We start from the raw sequence: 24,370 nt of genomic DNA, 5'->3' as shown, positions 1-24,370 counted from the left end.
AATTCCACCAACCTTTGTGTCGTCTGCAAACTGACTAATCAGACCAGTTACATTTTCCTCCAAATCATTTATATATACTACAAACAGCAAAGGTCCCAGCACTGATCCCTGTGGAACACCACTGGTCACAGCCCTCCAATTAGAAAAGCATCCTTCCATTGCTACTCTCTGCCTTCTATGACCTAGCCAGTTCTGTATCCACCTTGCCAGCTCACCCCTGATCCCGTGTGACTTCACCTTTTGTACTAGTCTACCATGAGGGACCTTGTCAAAGGCCTTACTGAAGTCCATATAGACAACATCCACTGCCCTACCTGCATCAATCATCTTTGTGACCTCCTCGAAAAACTCTATCAAGGTAGTGAGACACGACCTCCCCTTCACAAAACCATGCTGCCTCTCACTAATAGGTCCATTTGCTTCCAAATGGGAGTAGATCCTGTCTCGAAGAATTCTCTCCAGTAATTTCCCTACCATTGAAGTAAGGCTCACCGGCCTGTAGTTCCCTGGATTATCCTTGCTACCCTTCTTAAACAGAGGAACAACATTGGCTATTCTCCAGTCCTCCAGGACATCCCCTGAAGACAGTGAGGATCCAAAGATTTCTGTCAAGGCCTCAGCAATTTCCTCTCCAGCCTCCTTCAGTATTCTGGGGTACATCCCATCAGGCCCTGGGGACTTATCTACCTTAATATTTTTTCAGACACCCAACACCACGTCTTTTTGGATCTCAATGTGACCCAGGCTATCTACACACCCTTCTCCAGACTCAACATCTACCAATTTCTTCTCTTTGACCTCGAGAGCAAGAACATCCTTCCTCAGAGAAGGAGACCAAAACTGCCCACAATACTCCAGGTGTGACCTCACCAAGGCCCTGTATAATTGCAACACATCCCTGCTCCTGTACTCGAAACCTCTCGCTATGAAGGCCAACATACCATTAGCCTTCTTTACCGCCTGCTGCACCTGCATGCTTACCTTCAGCGACTGGTGCACAAGGACACCCAGGTCCCGCTGCACACTCCCCTCTCCCAATTTACAACCATTCAGGTAGCAATCTGCCTTCCTGTTTTTGCTTCCAGAGTGAATAGCCTCACACTTGTCCAAATAATACTGCATCTGCCATTGGTTTGCCCACTCGCCCAACCCAAAGGTGTATCCAGGAAGGCTTCTTGATGCAATATGTAGACAGTCCAACTCGGGAAGGGGCAGTACTGGACCTGGTATTGGGGAATGAGCCCGGACAGGTGGCTGAGGTTTCAGTACGGGAACATTTTGGGAGTAGTGACCACAATTCGGTAAGTTTTAAGGTACTTTTGGATCGGGATGAGGGTAACCCTCACGTTAACATGGTAAACTAGGGAAAGGCAAATTCTGATAACATTAGACAGGAATTGAAGAATTTGGATTGGGAGCGGCTGTTGGAGGGTAAATCAACATCGGACATGTGGGAGTCTTTCAAGCGACAGTTGATTAGGGTTCAGGAAAGTCACGTTCCTGAGAGAATGAAGGATAAGTCTGGCAATTTTAGGGAGCCTTGGATAACGAGGGATTTATGAACCTCATCAAAAAGAAAAAGGAGGCTTTTGTACGGTCTAGAATGGTGGGGAACAGTCAAAACCCTTGAGGAATATAAAGAAAGTAGGAAGGTCCTGAAGCGGGAAATTAGGAGGGCGAGGAGGAGTCATGAAAAGTCCTTGGCAAGTAGGATCCAGGTGATCCCCAAAGCTTTTTATTCATATGTAAAAAGCAAGAGGGTGGCCAGGGAAAGGATTGGACTACTTAAGGACAGTGGGGGGAATCTATGTGTTGAGCCAGAGGAAATGGGCGAGGTACTAAATGAGTACTTTGCATTAGTGCTCACCAAAGAAAGGACTTTGTGGAAGATGATTCTTGGGTCGGGTGGGTGGACACTCTGGGTCATGTTAACATCGAAAAGGAGGAGGTATTGGGTCTTTGAAAAGATATTAAGGTAGATAAGTCTCCTGGGCCAGATGGATTTGGATTGGGTGCGGCTGTTGGAGGGTAAATCAACATCGGACATGTGGGAGTCTTTCAAGCGACAGTTGATTAGGATTCAGGAAAGTCACGTTCCTGAGAGAATGAAGGATAAGTCTGGCAATTTTAGGGAGCCTTGGATAACGAGGGATTTATGAACCTCATCAAAAAGAAAAAGGAGGCTTTTGTAAGGTCTAGAATGGTGGGGAACAGTCAAAACCCTTGAGGAGAACAAAGAAAGTCGGAAGGTCCTGAAGCAGGAAATTAGGAGGGCGAGGAGGGGTCCTGAAAAGTCTTTGGCAAGTAGGATCCAGGTGATCCCCAAAGCTTTTTATTCATATGTGAAAAGCAAGAGGGTGGCCAGGGAAAGGATTGGACCACTTAAGCACAGTGGGGGGAATCTATGTGTTGAGCCAGAGGAAATGGGCGAGGTACTAAATGAATATTTTGCATCAGTGTTCACCAGAGAAAGGACTTTGTGGAAGGTGATTCTTGGGTCGGGTGTGTGGACACTCTGGATCATGTTAACATCGAAAAGGAGGAGGTATTGGGGCTTTTAAAAGATATTAAGAACAAAGAACAAAGAACAATACAGCACAGGAACAGGCCCTTCGGCCCTTCAAGCCTGCACCTACCCACGTGTCCTATCCAGACCAACCGCCTGTATCCTTCTGTACCCTGTCTGTTCATGTGACTATCCAGATAAGTCACAACGGTCGCTAACGTATCTGCCTCACCCACCTCACTTGGCCGAGCATTCCAGGCCACCACCACCCTCACATCTCCACTGAACCTTCCCCCCCTCACCTTGAACCTGTGCCCCCCTGTAATTGTCATTCCCGCCCTGGGAAAAAGCCTCCAACTGTTCACCCTATCTACACACCTCATAATTTTATATGGGAAGTTTAGGGAGCCTTGGATAACGAGGGATATTGTGAACCTCGTCAAAAAGGAAAAGGAGACTTTAGTGCAGTCTGGAAGCGTGACCCTCAGCCTCCGTCTCTCTGGGGAGAACAATCCCAGTTTATTCAGCCTCTCCTCATCGCTAATACCCTCCAAACCAGGCAACATCCTGGTGAATCTTTTCTGTCTCTCTCCAAAGCCTCCACGTCCTCTGGTAGTGTGGTGACCAGAATTGGACACAGTGTCTGGGATTCTCTCAGCCCACACCGGGCCGGAGATCGCCGGGCCGGGTGCGAATCGTGCCCCGACGCCGGTCTGCCGATTCTCCAGAGAGTGGAGAAGCGGTGCCATTGGCACGGTGCGGTCGGTCCGTCGCCGGTCAGGGGCCACTCCACACGGCCCCACCCCGGCGATTCTCTGCCCGGGATTTGCCGAGCGGCCGCAAAGATATTCCGATTCCCGCCGGAGCCGTCCACGTGTGATCTTACCCGGCGGGACCTCAGCGTGCATGCATCCGGGGGTGGCCTGGTGGGGGGGGGGGGGTCCGACCCAGGGGGGTGGGGGCCTCCGCTGTGGCCTGGCCCACGATCGAGCCGACCGATCAGCGAGCCGGCCTCTCGGGCTGGGGGCCTCTTTTGCTCCGCGCAGGTCCCTGCAGCCCTCGGGGCCGGCGTGGAGAAGGGAGCCACCATGCATGCCGCACTGGCACTGGCCGCACTGCGCATGCGCAGACCCGCGACGCCCACTTGACGCCGGCATCGGCAGCTGGAGCACTGTGGGTTGCACCAGTGCCACGCTGGCCTCCTGTAGGGATCAGAATCGCAGCTCCTGAGGGCATGTTGACGCCCTGGTGAAACGCGACGGTGTTAACGGCGGCGTCAACACTTCGCCTCAGAGTCAGGCCCGTCCAGTATTCCAAATATGGCCTAACCAACGTTCATTATAACTGGAACGTAATTTCGAGCTTTTATACTTGATACCCCATCCTATGAAGGCAAGCATGCCATAGTGAAGAGTCCGAGAGGTTCACAGCACGGAAACAGGCCCTTCGGCCCGGCTGGTCCATGCCGCCCAGTTTCTATCACTAAGCTGGTCCCACTTGCCCACATTTGACCCGTATCCCTCTATACCCACCCTGCCCATGTAACTGTCTAACTGCTTTTTAAAGGACAAAATTGTACCCGCCTCTCCCACTGCCTCTGGCAGCTCGTTCCAGACACTCACCACCCTCTGTGTGAAGAAATGTCCCCTCTGGGCCCTTCTGAATCTCTCCCCTCTCACCTTAAACCTCTGCCCTCTCGTTCTAGACTCCTCTACCTTTGGGAAAAGATGTTGACTATCTACCTTATCGATGCCCCTCATTATTTTATAGACCTCTATAAGGTCACCCCTACGCTTCCTACGCTCCAGGGAAAAAGTCCCAGCCTATCCAGCCTCTCCTGATAACTCAGACCATTAAGTCCTGGTACCACCCTAGTAAATCTCTTCTGCACTCTTTCTATGATGTGGAGATGCCGGCGTTGGACTGGGGTGGGCACAGTAAGAAGTCTAACAACACTAGATTCACCTGAGGAAGGAGCAGCGCTCCGAAAGCTAGTGATTTGAAACAAACCTGTTGATCTTTAACCTGGTGTTGTCAGACTTCTTACGGAACTCTTTCTAGTTTAACAATATCCTTCCTATAATAGGGTGACCAGAACTGCACACAGTATTCCAAGTGTGGCCGTACCAATGTCTTGTACAACTTCAACAAGACGTCCCAACTCCTGTATTCAATATTCTGACCAATAAAACCAAGCATGCCGAATGCCTTCTTCACCACCCTGTCCACCTGCGACTCCACCTTCAAGGAGCGATGAACCTGTACCCCTAGATCTCTTTGTTCTGTAACTCTCCCCAACTCCCAACCATTAACTGAGTAGGTCCTGCCCCGATTTGATCGACCAAAATGCATCACCTCACATTTATCTAAATTAAACTCCATCTGCCATTCATCGGCCCACTGGCCTAATTGATCAAGATCCTGTTGCAATCTTGTCGAACCTTGTACGAAGTCTTTCAACACCACATTAAAGCCCAACAGGTTTGTTTCGAATCACAACCTTTCGGAACACTGCTCCTGCTCCGAAAGCTAGTGATTCAAAACTAACCTGTTGGATTTTAATCTGGTGTAAGACTTGGTACTGTGCCCACCCCAGTCCAACACCGGCATCTCCACATCATTAGAGAACCTTCTTCACTATCCACTATGCCACCAACCTGGTATCATCTGCAAACGTACTAACCATGGGCGGGATTCTCCGACCCCCCCCCCGCCGAGTAGGAGAATCGCCGGGGGCTGGCGTGAATCCCGCCCCCGCCGGTTGCCGAATTCTCCGGCACCGGATATTCGGCGGGGGTGGGAATCGCGCCGCGCCGGTTGGCGGCCCCCCCCCCGGCGATTCTCCGGCCCGCGATGGGCCGAAGTCCCGCTGCTGGAATGCCTGTCCCGCCGGCGAGAATCAAAGCACCTCTCTTACCGGCGGGACAAGGCGGCGCGGGCGGGCTCCGGGGTCCTGGGGGGGGCGCGGGGCGATCTGGCCCCGGGGGTGCCCCCACGGTGGCCTGGCCCGCGATCGGGGCCCACTGATCCGCGGGCAGGCCTGTGCTGTGGGGGCTCGCTTTTCCTTCCGCCTTCACCATGGTCTCCACTATGGCGGAGGCGGAAGAGACCCCTCCACTGTGCATGCGTGGGGATGCCGTGAGCACCGCACGGCAAAGTCATTTCCCGCCAGCTGGCGGGGCGGATATCAGTCCGGCGCGGGCCTAGCCCCTCAAGGTGAGGGCTCGGCCCCTCAAGATGCGGAGAATTCCGCACCTTTGGGGCGGCGCGATGCCGGACTGATTTGCGCCGTTTTTGGCAGCGGTCGGCGGACATCTCGCCGATTGCGGAGAATCCCGCCCCAGGCCTCCTACATTCTCATCCAAATCATTAATTTATATAACAAATAACAGTGGACCCAGCACTGATCCCAGTTCTGGATCCAACCAGCTAGTTCACCCCTGACCCCATGTGATATTTTGCACCAGTCTGCCATGAGGGACCTGATCAAATGTTTTAGTAAAGTCCATGTAGACAACATCCACAGCTCTTCCCTCGTCAATCATTTTTGTCACCTCCTCAAAAAATTCAATCAAATTAGTGAGACGTGACCTCCCTCTATAAAAACATGCTGTCTGTCGCTAATAAGACCACCCGCTTCCAAATGTGCAGAGGTCCTATCTCTGAAAATCTTTTCCAACAAGGTAGATAAGTCTCCTGGACCGGATGAGATTTTCCCCAGAACACTGAGGGAAGCAAGGGAGGAAATTGCTGGGGCCTTGACTGACATCTTTGTATCCTCATTGGCTACAGGTGAGATCCCAGAGGACTGGAGAATAGCTAATGTGGTACCGCTGTTTGAGAAAGGTAGTGATGTGTTGGGTGCTCTGGATCCGTGGAACACATACAGGCCACCAACACTTAAAATAGTGCAACACTATTTTATTAAGTTAGAAACTATTGAACATACTTTCACTGTGGGTTAACACGATGTTAGATTAAACTAAAGACCTATGCCTGTCCGAACCAGTCTATGCACTCAGCACATGGTGAGGATCTGTGCTGTAAGCTGTAAGCTCTGTCCTTGTAGGAGGCTGCATCCCGAATGCGCGGGAACTCTGATGCCCCCTGTCTTTATAGTGCGTGTGCTCTAACTGGTGATTGGCTGCGGTGTTGTGTGTGTTGATTGGTCCCACTGTGTGTCCATCAGTGTGTGTGTGTCTGCACCATGATATACTGCTGTATATTATGACATCCCCCCTTTTATAAAAGAATGTATGTGTGTGGCAATAAATAATGCGTGGTGAGAATGTTCCTAACTATGTGTGGGGTGCGAAGACATATTTACAGGACTACGTACATGAGAACTGAGCTATTTACATGGGAAGGTGCCTGGTGCAGAGAAGCAGTGTGCAACAAGTGTAACGAGATCAACACTATATACAAACCAGGGAAACAATCAAACAACACAACAAAACAATTCAGAGAGTCCATAAGTCCGCAAAGTTCATAAATGAAGTCTCTGAGGTGGGCGACGAATTCTGGTTGACCGCCTCAAGGGTGGGTCGAGAGCCGCCGGTTCAGGAGCGGGTAGGACTGCATCAGAGTCAGGGGGAGGCAGAGTGACAGGGAGCTCTGCATAGTCTGTGACAGGGTCAGCAGGAGGGCGAGGCGACAGTGGAGGATCGCGTGGCGAGCGTGGAACGAGACGAAGGGCGCGTCAATTGCAGCGCAGAATAGAGCCATCCAGTAGATGAACCAGGAACGAGCGGGGAGCCACCTGCCGAAGGACAACAGCGGCTGCAGACGAGCCACCATCCGGAAGGTGGACGCGGACATTGTCATCTGGAGCCAGAGCAGGGAGATCAGCTGCACGGGAGTCATGAGCCGCCTTGTGCTGTGCACAAGACAGCTGCATCCGGCGAAGGACCGGAACGTGGTCAAGGTCTGGGTCATGGATGGACGGCACCGTCGTCCTCAGGGTACGACCCATGAGTAACTGGGCTGGCGACAGACCAGTGAAATGAAATGAAATGAAAATCGCTTATTGTCACAAGTAGGCTTCAAATGAAGTTACTGTGAAAAGCCCCTAGTCGCCACATTCCGGCGCCTGTTCGGGGAGGCTGTTACGGGAACAGTTACGCAGTTGTTACGCAGTGGACAGCGGGGCAGAGCAATAGGCCAGCAAGGCAAGGTAGAAATTGGACCCAGCATATATGTACTCCCTTCTCCGCTTTGCCGTTGGATTGGGGGCACAGGGGACTGGATGTCACATGGGCAAAATTGTACCGCCTGGCAAAGTTGGACCATTCCTGGCTGGCGAAGCAGGGGCCATTGTCCGACATAACCGTGAGCGGGATGCCGTGTCGAGCAAAGGTTTCTTTCCATGCAGGAATGATGGCAGACGATGTGAGGCCGTGCAACCGTATCACCTCCGGGTAATCCGAAAAGTAGTCCACGATCAGGACGTAGCCTCTACCCAGCGCGTGGAACAGGTCGATGCCCACCTTGGTCCATGGGGACGTGACCAATTCATGGGGCTGCAGGGTCTCACGTGGTTGGTCCGGCTGGAAGCGCTGACAAGTGGGGCAGTTGAGCACTGTGTTGGTTATGTCCTCATTAATGCCGGGCCAGTACACTGCCTCTCGGGCCCGTGGGCGGCACTTTTCCACACCAAGGTGGCCCTCGTGTAGTTGTTCCAGGACGAGCTGGCGCAAGCTATGCGGGATGACAATGCGGTCCAGTTTTCGAAGAACCCCGTCTACTACCACCAGATCATCTCTGACATTATAGAACTGAGGGCATTGGCCCTTGAGCCACCCGTCCGTTAGGTGGCGCATGACACACTGTAGCAAGGGGTCAGCCGCCGTCTCGCGGCGAATTTGGACGAGGCGTTCATCCGAGGCAGGTAGATTGGAGGCAGCGAATGCCACATGGGCGTCAACCTGGCAGACAAATCCCGCTGGGTCTCATGGAGTGTTGACTGCCCTGGAGAGAGCGTCAGCAATGATGAGGTCTTTGCCTGGGATGTATACCAGCTGGAGGTCATATCGCCGGAGCTTGAGAAGAATTCGCTGGAGGCAAGGCGTCATGTCGTTCAAGTCTTTCTGTATTATATTGACCAGCGGGCGATGGTCGGTCTCGACGGTGAATTGAGGAAGTCCGTACACATAATCGTGAAACTTAACCACACCGGTCAGAAGGCCCAGGCACTCCTTCTCTATCTGCGCGTAGCGCTGCTCCGTGGGGGTCATGCGCGAGACGCAATTGCAACGGGGGCCCATGATGAGGCCTCATCACGTTGAAGGAGCACTGCCCCAATGTTGAGCTGCTCGCAGAAAAATACTTTTCACTGTACCCCGGTACACGTGACAATAAACCAATCCAATCCAATCCAATCCAATCCAATCCAATGCCGGATTGACTGGCATCCGTCGAAATTTTGGTCTCCTTTTCTGGATCAAAGAAGGCTAAGACCGGGGCCGTGGTCAGTTTGGTTTTGAGTTCTCTCCATTCGCGCTCGTGGACAGGGAGCCATTGGAAGTCTGTTGTCTTCCTGACCAGGTTCCTGAGAGCCGTGGTATGAGAGGCGAGGTTAGGGATAAATTTCCCTAAAAAATTGACCATGTCCAGAAATCGGAGGACTGCCTTCTTGTCCTCTGGTGTTTTCATAGCTGTGATGGCAGCCACCTTGTCCGCATCCGGCTGCACACCCAACTGGGAGATGTGGTCCCCGAGGAACTTGAGTTCCGTCTGACCAAAAGAGCATTTGGCCCTGTTGAGGCGGAGGCCCTGCTCATGTATACGTCTGAATTCGCGCTGGAGGCGACTGACATGCTCCTGCGGGGTGGTGGACCAAATGATTATGTCATCGACATAGACGCGAACACCTTCAATGCCTTCCATCATTTGTTCCATAATCCTATGGAACACGTCTGATGCCGATATGATCCCGAACGGCATCCAGTTGTAACATTATCTGCCAAAGGGGATATTAAATGTGCAAAGTTTCCTGCTGGATTTATCGAGCTGGATTTGCCAGAATCCTTTTGCGGCGTCGAGTTTGGTGAAGAGCTGGGCGCGAGCCATCTCACATGTGATCCCTTCGCGCTTGGGAATTGGATAATGCTCCCTCATGATATTGCGATTCAGATCCTTGGGATCAATGCAAATTCTCAATTCGCCGGAAAGCTTTTTTAAAAAAAAATGTCTATTAAGAATTTTTAACAAAATTTGCAACCATACAAAACAACCTCCCCCCCCCCCCCCCCTACCCCCGTAACACAAAAGAATGAAAGCTCGCATAGCAAGACATGAACATGGCAAGTCAATATGATACAGAACTTTGTACATTGGATTTCTCCCGTACATATCAGTTTCCCGGATCGTTCATGTATTTTCTTGCTCAAAATGCCCCCCAGAAAAAAAAACCTTCCCCTTCCCCCCCTCCTCCCCCCCCCCCCCAAAGAAAGATGTCCCCCCCCGCCTCCCCCCCCTGGGTTGCTGCTGCTGCTGACCGACCTTCCTCTAACGCTCCGCGAGATAGTCTAGGAACGGTTGCCACCGCCTGTAGAACCCCTGTGCAGACCCTCTCAAGGCGAACTTAATCCTCTCCAACTTTATGAACCCAGCCATGTCGTTTATCCAGGCCTCCAGGCTGGGGGGCTTCGCCTCCTTCCACATTAGCAAGATCCTTCGCCGGGCTACTAGGGACGCAAAGGCCAGAATGCCGGCCTCTTTCGCCTCCTTCACTCCCGGTTCGTCCACTACTCCAAATATAGCTAGCCCCCAGCTTGGCTTGACCCGGACTTTCACCACCTGAGATATTGCTCCCGCCACTCCTCTCCAGAACCCCTCCAGTGCCGGGCATGACCAAAACATATGGACATGGTTCGCCGGGCTCCCTGAGCACCTTCCACATCTGTCCTCTACCCCAAAGAACCTACTCAGCCTCTCCCTCGTCAAATGCGCTCTGTGAACCACCTTAAACTGCATCAGGCTAAGCCTGCCGGGAGCAACGGGAATTCCCTCACCTGCCGCCTCACAAATGCCCTCACCTGCATGTACCTGAAAGCATTTCCCGGGGGTAGCCCAAACTTCTCCTCCAGCGCCCCCAAGCTTGCAAACGTCCCATCGATGAACAGGTCCCCCATTCTTCTAATCCCTGCCCGGTGCCAGCTCGGAAACCCCCCGTCCATCCTTCCTGGGACAAACCGATGGTTATCTCTGATCGGGGACCACACCGAGGCTCCCATCGCACCCCTGTGTCGTCTCCACTGGCCCCAGATCTTTAGCGTTGCCGCCACCACCGGGCTCGTGGTGTACCTTGTCAGCGAGAGCGGCAACGGTGCCGTCACCAGCGCCCCCAGGCTCGTTCCTTTGCAGGACGCCATCTCCAACCTCTTCCATGCCGCCCCCTCTCCCTCCATCACCCACTGACGGATCATCGCCACATTGGCTGCCCAGTAGTAGCCACCCAGATTCGGCAACGCCAACCCTCCTCTATCTCTGCTATGCTCCAGGAACCCCCTCCTTACCCTCGGAGTCTTGCTCGCCCACACAAATCCCATGATGCTCCTGCCTACCCTCTTAAAGAAGGCCTTGGTGATCACGATTGGAAGGCACTGGAACACAAAAAGAAACCTTGGGAGAACCACCATCTTAATCGACTGTACCCTGCCCGCCAGTGAGAGTGGCAACATGTCCCACCTTTTAAAATCCTCCTCCATCTGTTCTACCAGCCGCATCAAGTTAAGTTTGTGCAGTGCCCCCCAGCTCCTAGCGACCTGAATCCCCAAGTATTGAAAGCTCCTTTCTGCCCTCCTCAACGGTAGGTCGTCTATCACTCTTCCCTGGTCCCCTGGCTGCACCACAAAGAGCTCACTCTTTCCCACATTGAGCTTATAGCCCGAGAAGTCTCCAAACTCCCTTAGGATCTGCATAACCTCAACCATCCCCTCCACTGGATCCGCCACATACAGCAACAAGTCATCTGCGTACAGCGACACTCGATGTTCCTCTCCCCTTGGACCACCCCCTTCCATTTCCCCGACTCCCTTAACGCCATGGCCAAAGGTTCAATTGCTAATGCAAACAGCAGAGGGGACAGGGGGCACCCCTGCCTCGTCCCTCGATACAGCCGGAAATACTCCGACCTCCGCCGGTTCGTGACCACACTCGCCACCGGGGTTTTATACAGGAGCTTAACCCAACTGATAAACCCTCCCCCGAACCCAAACCTCCTCAAAACTTCCCAGAGATACTCCCACTCTACTCGGTCAAAGGCCTTCTCCGCGTCCATAGCTGCCACTATCTCCGCCTCTCCCTCCACCGATGGCATCATTATCACATTCAGCAGCCCCCGCACATTGGTATTTAGCTGCCTACCCTTTACGAATCCCATCTGGTCCTCGTGAATCACCCCCGGGACACAGTCCTCAATCCTCGTAGCCAACATTTTTGCCAGCAACTTAGCATCTACGTTGAGGAGCGAGATCGGTCTATACGACCCACATTGCAGTGGGTCCTTATCCCGCTTCAAGAGCAAAGAGATTGTCGCCTCCGACATTGTCGGGGGCAGGGTCCCCCCTCCCTTGCTTCATTGAAGGTCCTTACCAGCAACGGGGCTAACAGGTCTACATACTTCCGATAAAACTCCACCGGGAACCCATCCGGTCCCGGGGCCTTCCCCGCCTGCATGCTCCCCAGTCCTTTAACCAGCTCCTCCAGCCCAATTGGCGCCCCCAAACCAGCCACCTTCTGCTCCTCCACCCTCGGGAACCCCAGTTGGTCCAAGAATCATCGCATCCCCTCTTTTCCCCCTGGGGGCTGGGACCTATACAGCTCCTCATAAAAGGCCTTAAATGCCTCATTCACTTTCACCGCATTCCGCACCGTAGTTCCCCTGCCATCCTTGATTCCACCTATCTCCCTCACTGCCATCCTCTTACGGAGCTGATGTGCCAGCATCCGACTCGCCTTCTCCCCATATTCATATATCGCCCCCTGTGCTTTCCTCCACTGTGCCTCTGCCTTCCCTGTGGTCAACAGGTCAAACTCCGTCTGGAGACTTCGTCTCTCCCTGGGTAGTCCCTCATCAGGAGCCTCTACATAGCTCCTGTCCACCCTTAAAATCTCCCCACTAACCTCTCCCTTTCCCTGCCCTCTCTCTTCACCCTGGGAGCCCTGATGGAGATTAACTCTCCCCTGACCACCGCCTTCAGCGCCTCCCATACTACTCCCACCTGCACCTCCCCGTTGTCGTTGGCCTCCAGATACCTTTCGATGCAGCCCCTCACCCTCCCACACACTTCCTCGTCTGCCAGCAGTCCCACATCCAACCTCCACAACGGGCGTTGGTCCCTCTCCTCCCCCAGCTCTAACTCCACCCAATGTGGGGCGTGGTCTGAAATGGCGATGGCCGAATACTCCGTTCGCTCCACTTTCGGCATCAATGCCCTGCCCAGAACAAAAAAATCTATCTGGGAGTAGGCCTTATGTACGTGGGAGAAAAAAGAGAATTCTCTGGCCAGAGGCCTGGCAAATCTCCACGGATCTACTCCCACCATCTGGTCCATAAACCCCCTGAGCACCTTGGCCGCAGCCGGCCTCCTCCCCGTCCTAGATCTGGAACGATCTAATGTTAAAATCCCCGCCCATTATCAAGCTTCCTACCTCCAATTCTGGAATACGCCCCAACATCCGTTTCATGAATCCAGCATCGTCCCAGTTTGGGGCATATACATTTACCAGTACCACCCCCGTCCCCTGCAACCTACCGCTCACCATCACGTATCGGCCTCCATTGTCCACTACTATGTTCTTGGCCTCAAACGACACCCGCTTCCCCATCATCCCTCTATTGCCACCCCTCTGTTCTTCGCATCCAGCCCCGAATGGAACACCTGTCCTACCCATCCCTTCCTTAACCTGACCTGATCTGCCACCTTCAAATGTGTCTCCTGAAGCATGGCCACGTCTGCCTTCAGTCCCTTTAGGTGCGTGAACACTCGGGCCCTCTTAACCGGCCCATTTAGGCCTCTCACAATCCACGTGATCAACCGGATTGGGGTGCTACCCCCCCCCCCCCCCCTGCCGACTAGCCATCTCCTATCTTAGGCCAGTCCCGTGCCCGCGTCTCCCTCACCCTCCAGTCCCCCGGACGGAGAACCCCCCCCGGTGAACCCTCCCCCCGGGGAACCCCCCCCAGGGACACCCCCCCCCCGACCACCTCTTCCATTTTCAGTTCCCCCTCGGCCAGTGAAGCAGCAACCCTCTTGTCCCCCCCTCTCCCCCCTTCCCTCCCCCCTCCCCGCTAGATCCGCATCCAGCTCTTTTGCTCCCCCCATCCTACTTCCGTGAGTCAGCTGACTTCTGCTGACCCCGGCTTCCCGTTGATCTCCCCCGTGTGGGAGTCTCTCCTCCTCCTTACCTTCCTCCCCCCCCTCCCTAGCGCGGGAAAAAGCCCGCGCTTTCCTGAGCCAGCCCCGCCCCCTGTGGCGCAGCTCCTGCTGCGGCCTTATCCCAGTTCCCCCATCCCCGGGTCTCACCTCCCTCCAGCACCGGCGCCCACATTCCCCACTATCTCGTCAACAGAATTTTTTTTTTTTAACAAGAACTCTTCCCACATCCCCATCCATCATCCCACCCGTGAAACATTCTTTACCCATATTTACAACCCTGTATACAGTCAACAACCCCCCCACAACCACAGGTCCTCAGTTCGAGACCAATTTTTCCGTTTGGATAAAGGTCCAAGCCTCTTCTGGCGTTTCGAAATAATGGTGTCTGTCCTGATAAGTGACCCACAGTCGCGCTGGCTGCAGCATTCCGAACCTGACTTTTTTTGTGCAGCACCGCCTTGGCCCGGTTGAAGCCAGCTCTCCTCTTTGCCACCTCCGCACTCCAGTCCTGGTATACTCGGATCACCGTGTTCTCCCATCTACTGCTCCGCACCTTCTTGGCCCATCTCAGCACACTTTCTTTGTCCGCGAAGCGATGGAACCTTGCCACTATCGCCCTTGGCGGCTCATCAGCCTTGGGTCTCCTCGCCAGGACCCGGTGAGCCCCTTCCAGCTCCAGGGGGGTCGGAGAGGCCTCCGCACCCATCAGCGAATGGAGCATCGTACTCGCGTACGCCCCGGCATCAGCTCCCTCCACTCCTTCGGGAAGACCCAGAATCCGGAGGTTCTTCCTCCTCGACCTGTTCTCCAGGACCTCGAGTCTCTCGGCCCACCTCCTGTGCACTGCCTCGTGCACCTCCATCTTTACCGCCAGGCCCAGGATCTCATCCTCATTCTCATTAGTTTTATCCCTCACCTCACGAAGCTCCACCGCCTGGGTCTTCTGGGTCTCCTTCAGCCCCTCAATCACCAACAGCATTGGCGCCAGCACCTCCTGTTTAAGCTCCTCCACGCAGCGCCTGAGGAACTCCTGCTGGTCCGGCCCCCACGCTGCTCGATCTCCGTCCTCCGCCATCTTGTTTCTCCCCCCTCATTTTTGCCGCTGCTCCAAAGCCTCTTTCTCCAACGCTCCACCGCTAATCCCTGCCATACAACATAAGGGGGACCTTACTTCACCTTCCCGCACGGGATTCAATCAAAAAATTTCCGTTGGGGCTCCTCTGGAGAGCCCAAAGGTCCGTGATAGCGGGAGCTGCCGAAATGTGCGGCTTAGCTCCGCATCGCCGTAACCGGAAGTCCGCCGGAGGCTTTTTCACACATACCATGGAACTGACCCTGTCGGTCGATTCCGTGACTTTGGAAATCACCCCTTGGTTCTGGAGGTCCTGCAGCTGCTGCTTGAGGCGGTCCTTAAGGGGTGCTGGGACCCTGCGAGGTGCGTGCACCACAGGCGTGGCATTCGGTTCAAATAAAATCTTGTAGGTGTCCAGGAGCGTGCCCATGCCCTCGAAGACGTCGTGGTGCTGGTTGATAATGGCGTCGAGCTGCGCCCTGAAGTCGGTGTCCTGAAAGGCAGACGCGTCAGCAGGAGAGAGAGAGTGAACTCTCTGAACTAGGTTCAACAACTTGCATGCCTGCGCGCCAAGCAGGGAGGCTTTCGAGGAGCCCATGATTTCAAAGGGAAGGATGGCTTTGCGTGACCTGTGCATCACTTCGAGCTGACATGAGCCGCTGGCAGCAATGGCATTGCCATTATAATCTAATAGCTGGCAGGCTGATGGGAGGATGGCTGGTTTGACACAAAGGCTTTGGAGGTCAGACCGCGCAATGAGATTGGCGGAGGCACCGGTGTCCGGGCGGAATCGTATTTGGGACCGGTTGACCGTAAGGGTGGCACACCACTCATCGTCCGGATCGATGCTGTAAACCGACAGAGGCTGGATTCTTTGCTTCGGGGACACCCTGTTTTTTGTAACGATACCGACTCGAAAAGGCGCCTTCGGGTCCTCGGTGTCAATATCGGGTAGCAGGTCCGCATCGGACTCGGTGACCATGGGTTGAATGGCCCGGACATTCCTGCGGGGCTGGCTGGAGCGTCGAGAGTTGGCAGGCTGAGCTGATCTGCATAAAGCAGCATAGTGACCAAGTTTGCCACATCTCAGGCATCGTCGGGATTTGGCAGGGCATTGCCGCTTTAAGTGGGCGGAGCCACAGTTGCCGCACGTTGTAGCGCCAGTACGTTAGCTGCGCCACCACGCATGCGCGGTGCGGCCGTATGTGGTGCGCGCCTGCGCAGTATGTTGGTCCACGTGGTGTATATGGATTTCAGTAAAGCGTTTGATGAGGTTCCCCACGGTAGGCTACTGCAGAAAATACAGAGGCATGGGATTGAGGGTGATTTAGCAGTTTGGATCAGAAATTGGCTAGCTGGAAGAAGACAAAGGGTGGTGGTTGATGGGAAGTGTTCAGACTGGAGTCCAGTTACTAGTGGTGTGCCACAAGGATCTGTTTTGGGGCAACTGCTGTTTGTCATTTTTATAACTGACCTGGAGGAGGGCGTAGAAGGATGGGTAAGTAAATTTGCAGATGACACTAAAGTCGGTGGAGTTGTGGACAGTGCGGAAGGATGTTACAAGTTACAGAGGGACATAGATAAGCTGCAGCGCTGGGCTGAGAGGTGGCAAATGGAGTTCAATGCAGAAAAGTGTGAGGTGATTCATTTTGGAAGGAGTAACAGGAAGACAGAGTACTGGGCTAATGGTAAGATTCTTGGCAGTGTGGATGAGCAGAGAGATCTCGGTGTCCATGTACATAGATCCCTGAAAGTTGCCACCCAGGGTGAGAGGGTTGTTAAGAAGGCGTATGGAGTGTTAGCTTTTATTGGTAGAGGGATTGAGTTTCGGAGCCATGAGGTCATGTTGCAGCTGTACAAAACTCTGGTGCAGCCACATTTGGAGTATTGCGTGCAGTTCTGGTCGTCGCATTATAGGAAGGATGTGGAAGCTTTGGAGCGGGTGCAGAGGAGATTTACCAGAATATTGCCTGGTATGGAGGGAAGCTCTTGAGCGGGATTCTCCGACCCCCCGCCGGTTGCCGAATTATCCGGCACCGGATATTCGGCGGGGGTGGAAATCGCGCCGTGCCGGTCGGCGGGCCCCCCCCGGCGATTCTCCAGCCCGGATGGGCCGAAGTCCCGCTGCTGGAGTGCCTGTCCCGCTGGCGAGAATTAAACCACCTCTCTTAGCGGCGGGGCAAGGCGGCGCGGGCAGGCTCCGGGGTCCTGGGGGGGGACGCGGGGCGATCTGGCCCCGGGCGGTGCCCCCACGGTGGCCCGCGATCGGGGCCCACTGATCCGCGGGCGGGCCTGTGCTGTGGGGGCACTCTTTTCCTTCCGCCTTCGCCACGGTCTCCACTATGGCGGAGTTGGATGAGACCCCCTCCACTGCGCATGCGCGGGGATGCCGTGAGCGGCCGCTGACGCTCCCACGCATGCGCCGCACGGCAAAGTCATTTCCGCGCCAGCTGGCTGGGCGGAAATCAGTCCGGCGCCGACCTAGCCCCTCAAGGTGAGGGCTCGGCCCCTCAAGATGCGGAGAATTCCGCACATTTGGGGCGGCGCGATGCCCGACTGATTCGCGCCATTTTGGGCGTCGGTCGGCCGACATCGCGCCGATTACGGAGAATCCCGCCCCTTATGAGGAAAGGCTGAGGGACTTGAGGCTGTTTTTGTTAGAGAGAAGAAGGTTAAGAGGTGACTTAATTGAGGCATACAAGATGATCAGAGGATTGGATAGGGTGGACAGTGAGAGCCTTTTTCCTCGGATGGTGATGTCTAGCACGAGGGGACATAGCTTTAAATTGAGGGGAGATAGATATAAGACAGATGTCAGAGGTAGGTTCTTTACTCAGAGAGTAGTAAGGGCATGGAATGCCCTGCCTGCAACAGTAGTGGACTCGCCAACACTAAGGGCATTCAAATGGTCATTGGATAGACATATGGACGATAAGGGAATAGTGTAGATGGGCTTTAGAGTGGTTTCACAGGTTGGCGCAACGTCGGTGCGGTGGCTGCAGACTCGGTCCACGGCCACACTGGTGGGGGGAACGGGGGGGGGGGGGGCCTCACAGACGGCCACGCTATCGATCGGGAGCCACTGATTCGTGGGCGCGCACGATCTCGGGGGGCTATCTTCTTGGTGACTGTCCGCGATGTGGGTCTGACATGTCGCGTGGGGCGGCATTGCCGAACCCCCAACCGGATGTGCAGGGCCTGGTATCGGCAGCCGGAGCGGCGAGGAGCACTCCGGGCCCAGGGGGAGCGGCGAGGAGCACTCCGGGCCCAGGGGGAGCGGCGAGGAGCACTCCGGGCCCAGGGGGAGCGGCGAGGAGCACTCCAGGCCCAGGGGGAGCGGCGAGGAGCACTCCGGGCACAGGGGGAGCGGCGAGGAGCACTCCGGGCCCAGGGGGAGCGGCGAGGAGCACTCCGGGCCCAGGGGGAGCGGCGAGGAGCACTCCGGGCCCAGGGGGAGCGGCGAGGAGCACTCCGGGCCCAGGGGGAGCGGCGAGGAGCACTGCGGGGCCCAGGGGGAGCGGCGAGGAGCACTCCGGGCCCAGGGGGAGCGGCGAGCAGCACTCCGGGCCCAGGGAGAGCGGCGAGGAGCACTCCGGGCCCAGGGAGAGCGGCGAGGAGCACTGCGGGGCCCAGGGGGAGCGGCGAGGAGCACTCCGGGCCCAGGGGGAGCGGCGAGGAGCACTCCGGGCCCAGGGGGAGCGGCGAGGAGCACTCCGGGCCCAGGGGGAGCGGCGAGGAGAACTCCGGGCCCAGGGGGAGCGGCTAGGAGCACTCCGGGCCCAGGGGGAGCGGCGAGGAGCACTGCGGGGCCCAGGGGGAGCGGCGAGGAGCACTCCGGGCCCAGGGGGAGCGGCGAGCAGCACTCCGGGCCCAGGGAGAGCGGCGAGGAGCACTCCGGGCCCAGGGGGAGCGGCGAGGAGCACTCCGGGCCCAGGGGGAGCGGCGAGGAGCACTCCGGGCCCAGGGGGAGCGGCGAGGAGCACTCCGGGCCCAGGGGGAGCGGCGAGGAGCACTCCGGGCCCAGGGGGAGCGGCGAGGAGCACTTCGGGCCCAGGGGGAGCGGCGAGCAGCACTCCGGGCCCAGGGAGAGCGGCGAGGAGCACTCCGGGCCCAGGAGGAGCGGTGAGGAGCACTCCGGGCCCAGGGGGAGCGGCGAGGAGCACTCCGGGCCCAGGGGGAGCGGCGAGGAGCACTCCGGGCCCAGGGGGAGCGGCGAGGAGCACTCCGGGCCCAGGGGGAGCGGCGAGAAGCACTCCGGGCCCAGCCGGAGCGGCGAGGAGCACTCCGGGCCCAGGGGCCCAGGGGGAGCGACGAGGAGCACTCCGGGCCCAGGGGGAGCGGCGAGGAGCACTCCGGGCCCAGGGGCCCAGGGGGAGCGACGAGGAGCACTCCGGGCCCAGGGGGAGCGGCGAGGAGCACTCCGGGCCCAGGGGGAGCGGCGAGGAGCACTCCGGGCCCAGGGGGAGCGGCGAGGAGCACTCCGGGCCCAGGGGGAGCGGCGAGGAGCACTCCGGGCCCAGGGGGAGCGGCGAGGAGCACTCCGGGCCCAGGGGGAGCGGCGAGGAGCACTCCGGGCCCAGGGGGAGCGGCGAGGAGCACTCCGGGCCCAGGGGGAGCGGCGAGGAGCACTCCGGGCCCAGGGGGAGCGGCGAGGAGCACTCCGGGCCCAGGGGGAGCGGCGAGGAGCACTCCGGGCCCAGGGGGAGCGGTGAGGAGCACTCCGGGCCCAGGGGGAGCGGCGAGGAGCACTCCGGGCCCAGGGGGAGCGGCGAGGAGCACTCCGGGCCCAGGGGGAGCGGAGAGGAGCACTCCGGGGCCCTGCTACCCCCTCCAGGTCGGAGAATCGATCTGGAGTTTCTTCAGGAAAGTCTGGAGTGAAACGCCTGCATTTTCTCGCTGGAGTGGGGAATCCTGCCCAGGAGAGGGGACAGGGGACAGGGAGGGGACAGGGAGGGGACAGGGAGGGGACAGGGGGAGCGGACAGGGGGGGAACCGGGGAGGGGATGGGGGGGGGGGAGGGGACAGGGGACAGGGGTCAGGGGGGAGGGGACAGGGGGGAAGGGACAGGGGGGAAGGGACAGGGGGGAGAGGACGGGGAATGGATGAGGGGGACGGGGGGTGACAGGGGGTGGGGACGGGGGGGGGGACAGGGGACAGGGAGGGGACGGGGGGGAACCGGGGGTGGGGACGGGGGGACGGGGGGAGGAGACAGGGGGGGTAGGGGATGAGGGGGGTAGGGACAGGGGGTGGGGGACAGTAGGGACAGTAGGGACGGGGCGAGGGGATGGGGAGGGACGGGAGGAGCGGACTGGGGGGGAAAGGATGGGACGGGGGGAGGGGACGGGGTTATGATGGTAGGTTTAGTTGTGGAAAGGTGTGTTGCGGCTCTTGGGGAACATTAACACCGGCACGGTGAATGTCCTGTTCCTGTCCCCGTGTGTTGGGTGTGAGAAGCAGGAGGAGGCCATTCGGCCCCTCGAGCCTGCACCGTTCAATAGGATCAGGGTTGATGAGGGCTGTGTGTTTGTGGGGGTCCCCCCCCCCCCTGGGGTCCCCAACCCCCCCCCCCCCCCCCCCCCCCACCCACCCGCCAGAGGAAGCAGGTACGAATGGGATAAATCTCTGATGTGACTGGAGTTCAGGTGTATTTAGAATTACACCTTTTATTGGCTCAGGAATTACAAACTGAGATACCCTCAATTACGACTCAGGGGAGGAGTTCGATAATACAAAGGCTTTAATTACCAGAGAACCAGACAGCTGCCGAGCAGTATGCTCAGTGCACGCTGCCTACTGAACGTAACCTTATATACAGCTTCCTGGGGGTGGAGGCGGAGTCCCCCAGGGTTCCAAACCCGCTCTTAAAGGGGCCTACGCATTAAAGGTACATATGTACACAGATATCATTCATCACACAAACTCTCTCAGCCAACGCGCGGTTTTTAAACAAACACAATGGCCAGTTGGCACAATCCCGGGAACACCAATGGGCAGGTTTTGTTTGAGGGATCAATGTTGAGCAGGATGATGAGAATCATCCTGTGAACTCGGGGCTCAGCCTCTTGGAGCTGACACTAAACAACCCCTCGACCGTGCGCTGGTTTCTGGTTAAACTTCAGCATTCCAGCGTCGACCGGATTCTGCATTGTTTCAAATCCTGTCTCCCTGTGGGCCCAGAATCAGGTCAGAGCCCAAAGCCTCAGGCTCAGAGTTTGGAGACTAATAACAGAGATGAGCTGGGCTGGGTTCAGCTCAGCCTCAACTTGGTAACTTGGCAGTGCCCCTGCCTGCCTGGCACCCTGGCAGTGCCCCTGCCTGGCACCCTGACAGTGTCCCTGCCTGGCACCCTGGCAGTGCCATTGCCTGGCACCCTGACAGTGTCCCTGCCTGGCACCCTGGCAGTGCTATTGCCTGGCACCCTGGCAGTGCCCCTGCCTGGCACCCTGTCAGTGTCCCTGCCTGGCACCCTGACAGTGCCCCTGCCTGGCACCCTGGCAGTGCCCCTGCCTGGCACCCTGACAGTGTCCCTGCCTGGCACCCTGACAGTGCCCCTGCCTGGCACCCTGGCAGTGCCATTGCCTGGCACCCTGACAGTGTCCCTGCCTGGCACCCTGACAGTGCCCCTGCCTGGCACCCTGACAGTGCCCCTGCCTGGCACCCTGACAGTGCCCCTGCCTGGCACCCTGACAGTGCCCCTGCCTGGCACCCTGGCAGTGCCCCTGCCTGGCTCTCTGGCAGTGCCCCTGCCTGACACCCTGGCAGTGCCCCTGCCTGGCTCTCTGGCAGTGCCCCTGCCTGGCTCTCTGGCAGTGCCCCTGACTGGCTCTCTGGCAGTGCCCCTGCCTGGCTCTCTGGCAGTGCCCCTGTCTGACACCCTGGCAGTGCCCCTGCCTGGCTCTCTGGCAGTGCCCCTGCCTGGCTCTCTGGCAGTGCCCCTGCCTGGCTCTCTGGCAGTGCCCCTGTCTGACACCCTGGCAGTGCCCCTGCCTGGCTCTCTGGCAGTGCCCCTGCCTGGCTCTCTGGCAGTGCCCCTGACTGGCTCTCTGGCAGTGCCCCTGCCTGGCTCTCTGGCAGTGCCCCTGACTGGCTCTCTGGCAGTGCCCCTGCCTGGCTCTCTGGCAGTGCCCCTGCCTGGCTCTCTGGCAGTGCCCCTGCCTGGCTCTCTGGCAGTGCATATGGATCATTTAAATATGCATCGCTGGATCTTGCCCAGCGAGAGTGGGATCCAGATCTGTTGAGTCTTGCGAGATGCTTTGATCATCGCGAAGCTCCCGAGACGCCTGTCGGAGGATTCACCAGCCTCGTCGCCTAACCAGGTCGGGCATGAGGCGGGTAAATTGTGTCCTGAGTCTCCGAGACGACGACCATGAAACCATCACCCTGGTTGTAAAAATCTATCTGAGTCCCTGATGTCTTGCAGGGAAGTGGATGTCCTGCCTTACCCAGTGTGGCAACGTGGGACTGCAGACCCACACCCAGGCGGGGGCAGTAAGTACTGGCCTGGTCAGAGACAATGTGGGGGGGGTCCGACACCGGCCCCGGTGGGGCCTGTTAAACAGGAATCCCTCCTTTCCCACCAGTGCACACAGTGAGGGGAGTGGAGCACATTCCCCAACTCAGTAAAGCCCCCAACAGGGAATGCAGCCCCGTGTCAGCGTTTGGGATCAGGGTCAGTGAAATCCTGGATAAATCCAGATGTCTTTGAGCAGTTGCTGGGACAGCTGAGTGACAGAATTGTCTCGGTGCAGAAACACACCATTCAGCCCATCCACTCCGCACCAGCTAGCCAAATGAGGAATTTACCTAGCGCCACACTCTTCTATTTATAATCACATCCCAGACCTCCCGGTCGCTGCCCAAACTAGATTTTCCCCCCGTCACCTCTGCCTCTTTTCCCAAAGCCCGCCCAGCGATGGGAACAGTTATTATTTACACTCAGGGTTCGGAATCTCTCACGAATCTCAACCTTCTTTTCTCCAAGAAAAACTCTCAGTTTCTCCAATCTGGCAACTGAGCACTGGGAAATATTGAGAAACGTGTGTCTCGGTGATCGTGCCTCACAGACAAGAAAGAGTTCATTTAAATACAAACATTACTGAAAATGTCATCAGACTGGTCCTGGGCTTTGAAAACAGCCTTTCACGCGGTCAGTAACCCAGAGATTTCCAGGCATTTCAGCAAGTCTGGCATGTCATTGTTTAGCACTGGGCGGAAGGTGCGGCCTTACGAAGGGTTTACCCTCAGCTAGAAGTGAACAATATCCTGACAAAAGATTCATGTCTGTATTTTGTGCTGTCACTTACCCTCCGAATCAGGCTCCAGGTCGAGGTGAACACAAGCTGCAATGAGAGGCCTGACTGAGAGAGATTCCAATCCTGTTTGGCAATGGATTCCCCAGCTTCTGTACGGCAAACATTAGAAAAACATTCTGCAAAGCAGTGTGTGTAAACAATGTGGCATGTCCCCATCGGGCCACTGAGGGAGTTTGCTCACCAAACTCGCTGTGAAGGAGCGAATAACTCCTCACACTGACTGGAGCCTGCAGCTTTTTCACACGTCGAATGATCTCCCGGGTAACAGCCTCATTTCCTCTTCTTTAACCATTTCCTTCCTGTTTCTTTGCTCCCTTAATCTATCATCGACATCGACTTGCCTCTGTTTCCAGCCCCCAGCTGCTGACAGCCAGAGGAACCAGCCAGAGGAACCAGCCAGAGGAACAGCAGTAACTGACTGTGGCTTCACTTCCTGCAAAACTACAGCTGCCCAGCTCACTCCAAATATTCACAACAGGCCCCGGCCTCATTAAAGAGCTTTGCTGCTGTTAGTGAGGCAGCTGTGTTCAGTGTGAGGGTCAGGGACACTGTGTTCAGTGTGAGGGTCAGGGACACTGTGTTCAGTGTGTGAGGGGCAGGGTCACTGTGTTCAGTGTGAGGGTCAGGGACACTGTGTTCAGTGTGTGAGGGGCAGGGTCACTGTGTTCAGTGTGTGAGGGGCAGGGTCACTGTGTTCAGTGTGAGGGTCAGGGACACTGTGTTCAGTGTGTGAGGGGCAGGGTCACTGTGTTCAGTGTGTGAGGGGCAGGGTCACTGTGTTCAGTGTGAGGGGCAGGGTCACTGTGTTCAGTGTGAGGGGCAGGGTCAGTGTGTTCAGTGTGTGAGGGGCAGGGTCACTGTGTTCAGTGTGTGAGGGGCAGGGTCACTGTGTTCAGTGTGAGGGGCAGGGTCACTGTGTTCAGTGTGAGGGGCAGGGTCACTGTGTTCAGTGTGAGGGGCAGGGTCACTGTGTTCAGTGTGAGGGGCAGGGTCACTGTGTTCAGTGTGAGGGGCAGGGTCACTGTGTTCAGTGTGAGGGGCAGGGTCACTGTGTTCAGTGTGTGAGGGGCAGGGTCACTGTGTTCAGTGTGTGAGGGGC

The 24,370-nt window shown here is 56.7% G+C and overlaps 1 protein-coding gene across 6 annotated transcripts in view; it reads right to left on the bottom strand.

The window, feature by feature from the left end:
• Positions 1-23,658, bottom strand: part of ncor2 (nuclear receptor corepressor 2) — a 1,088,322-nt gene extending 1,064,664 nt beyond the window's left edge. For 5 of the 6 annotated variants that reach the window (XM_072510208.1, XM_072510371.1, XM_072510235.1 and 2 more), the window contains exon 1: positions 23,263-23,658. In XM_072510208.1, the coding sequence (XP_072366309.1) occupies positions 23,263-23,427 (165 nt within the window). In that variant the 5' untranslated portion in view covers positions 23,428-23,658. The remainder of the gene's footprint in view (positions 1-23,262) is intronic. The other variant, XM_072510290.1, reaches the window with a different exon arrangement.
• Positions 23,659-24,370: the final 712 nt, after the last annotated feature.

This window comes from Scyliorhinus torazame, chromosome 1, assembly GCF_047496885.1.
Source record: "Scyliorhinus torazame isolate Kashiwa2021f chromosome 1, sScyTor2.1, whole genome shotgun sequence".
Taxonomy (NCBI): domain Eukaryota; kingdom Metazoa; phylum Chordata; class Chondrichthyes; order Carcharhiniformes; family Scyliorhinidae; genus Scyliorhinus; species Scyliorhinus torazame.
The sequence above is the reverse complement of the archived record's forward strand: the minus strand, read 5'-3'. Positions and strand labels throughout refer to the sequence as shown.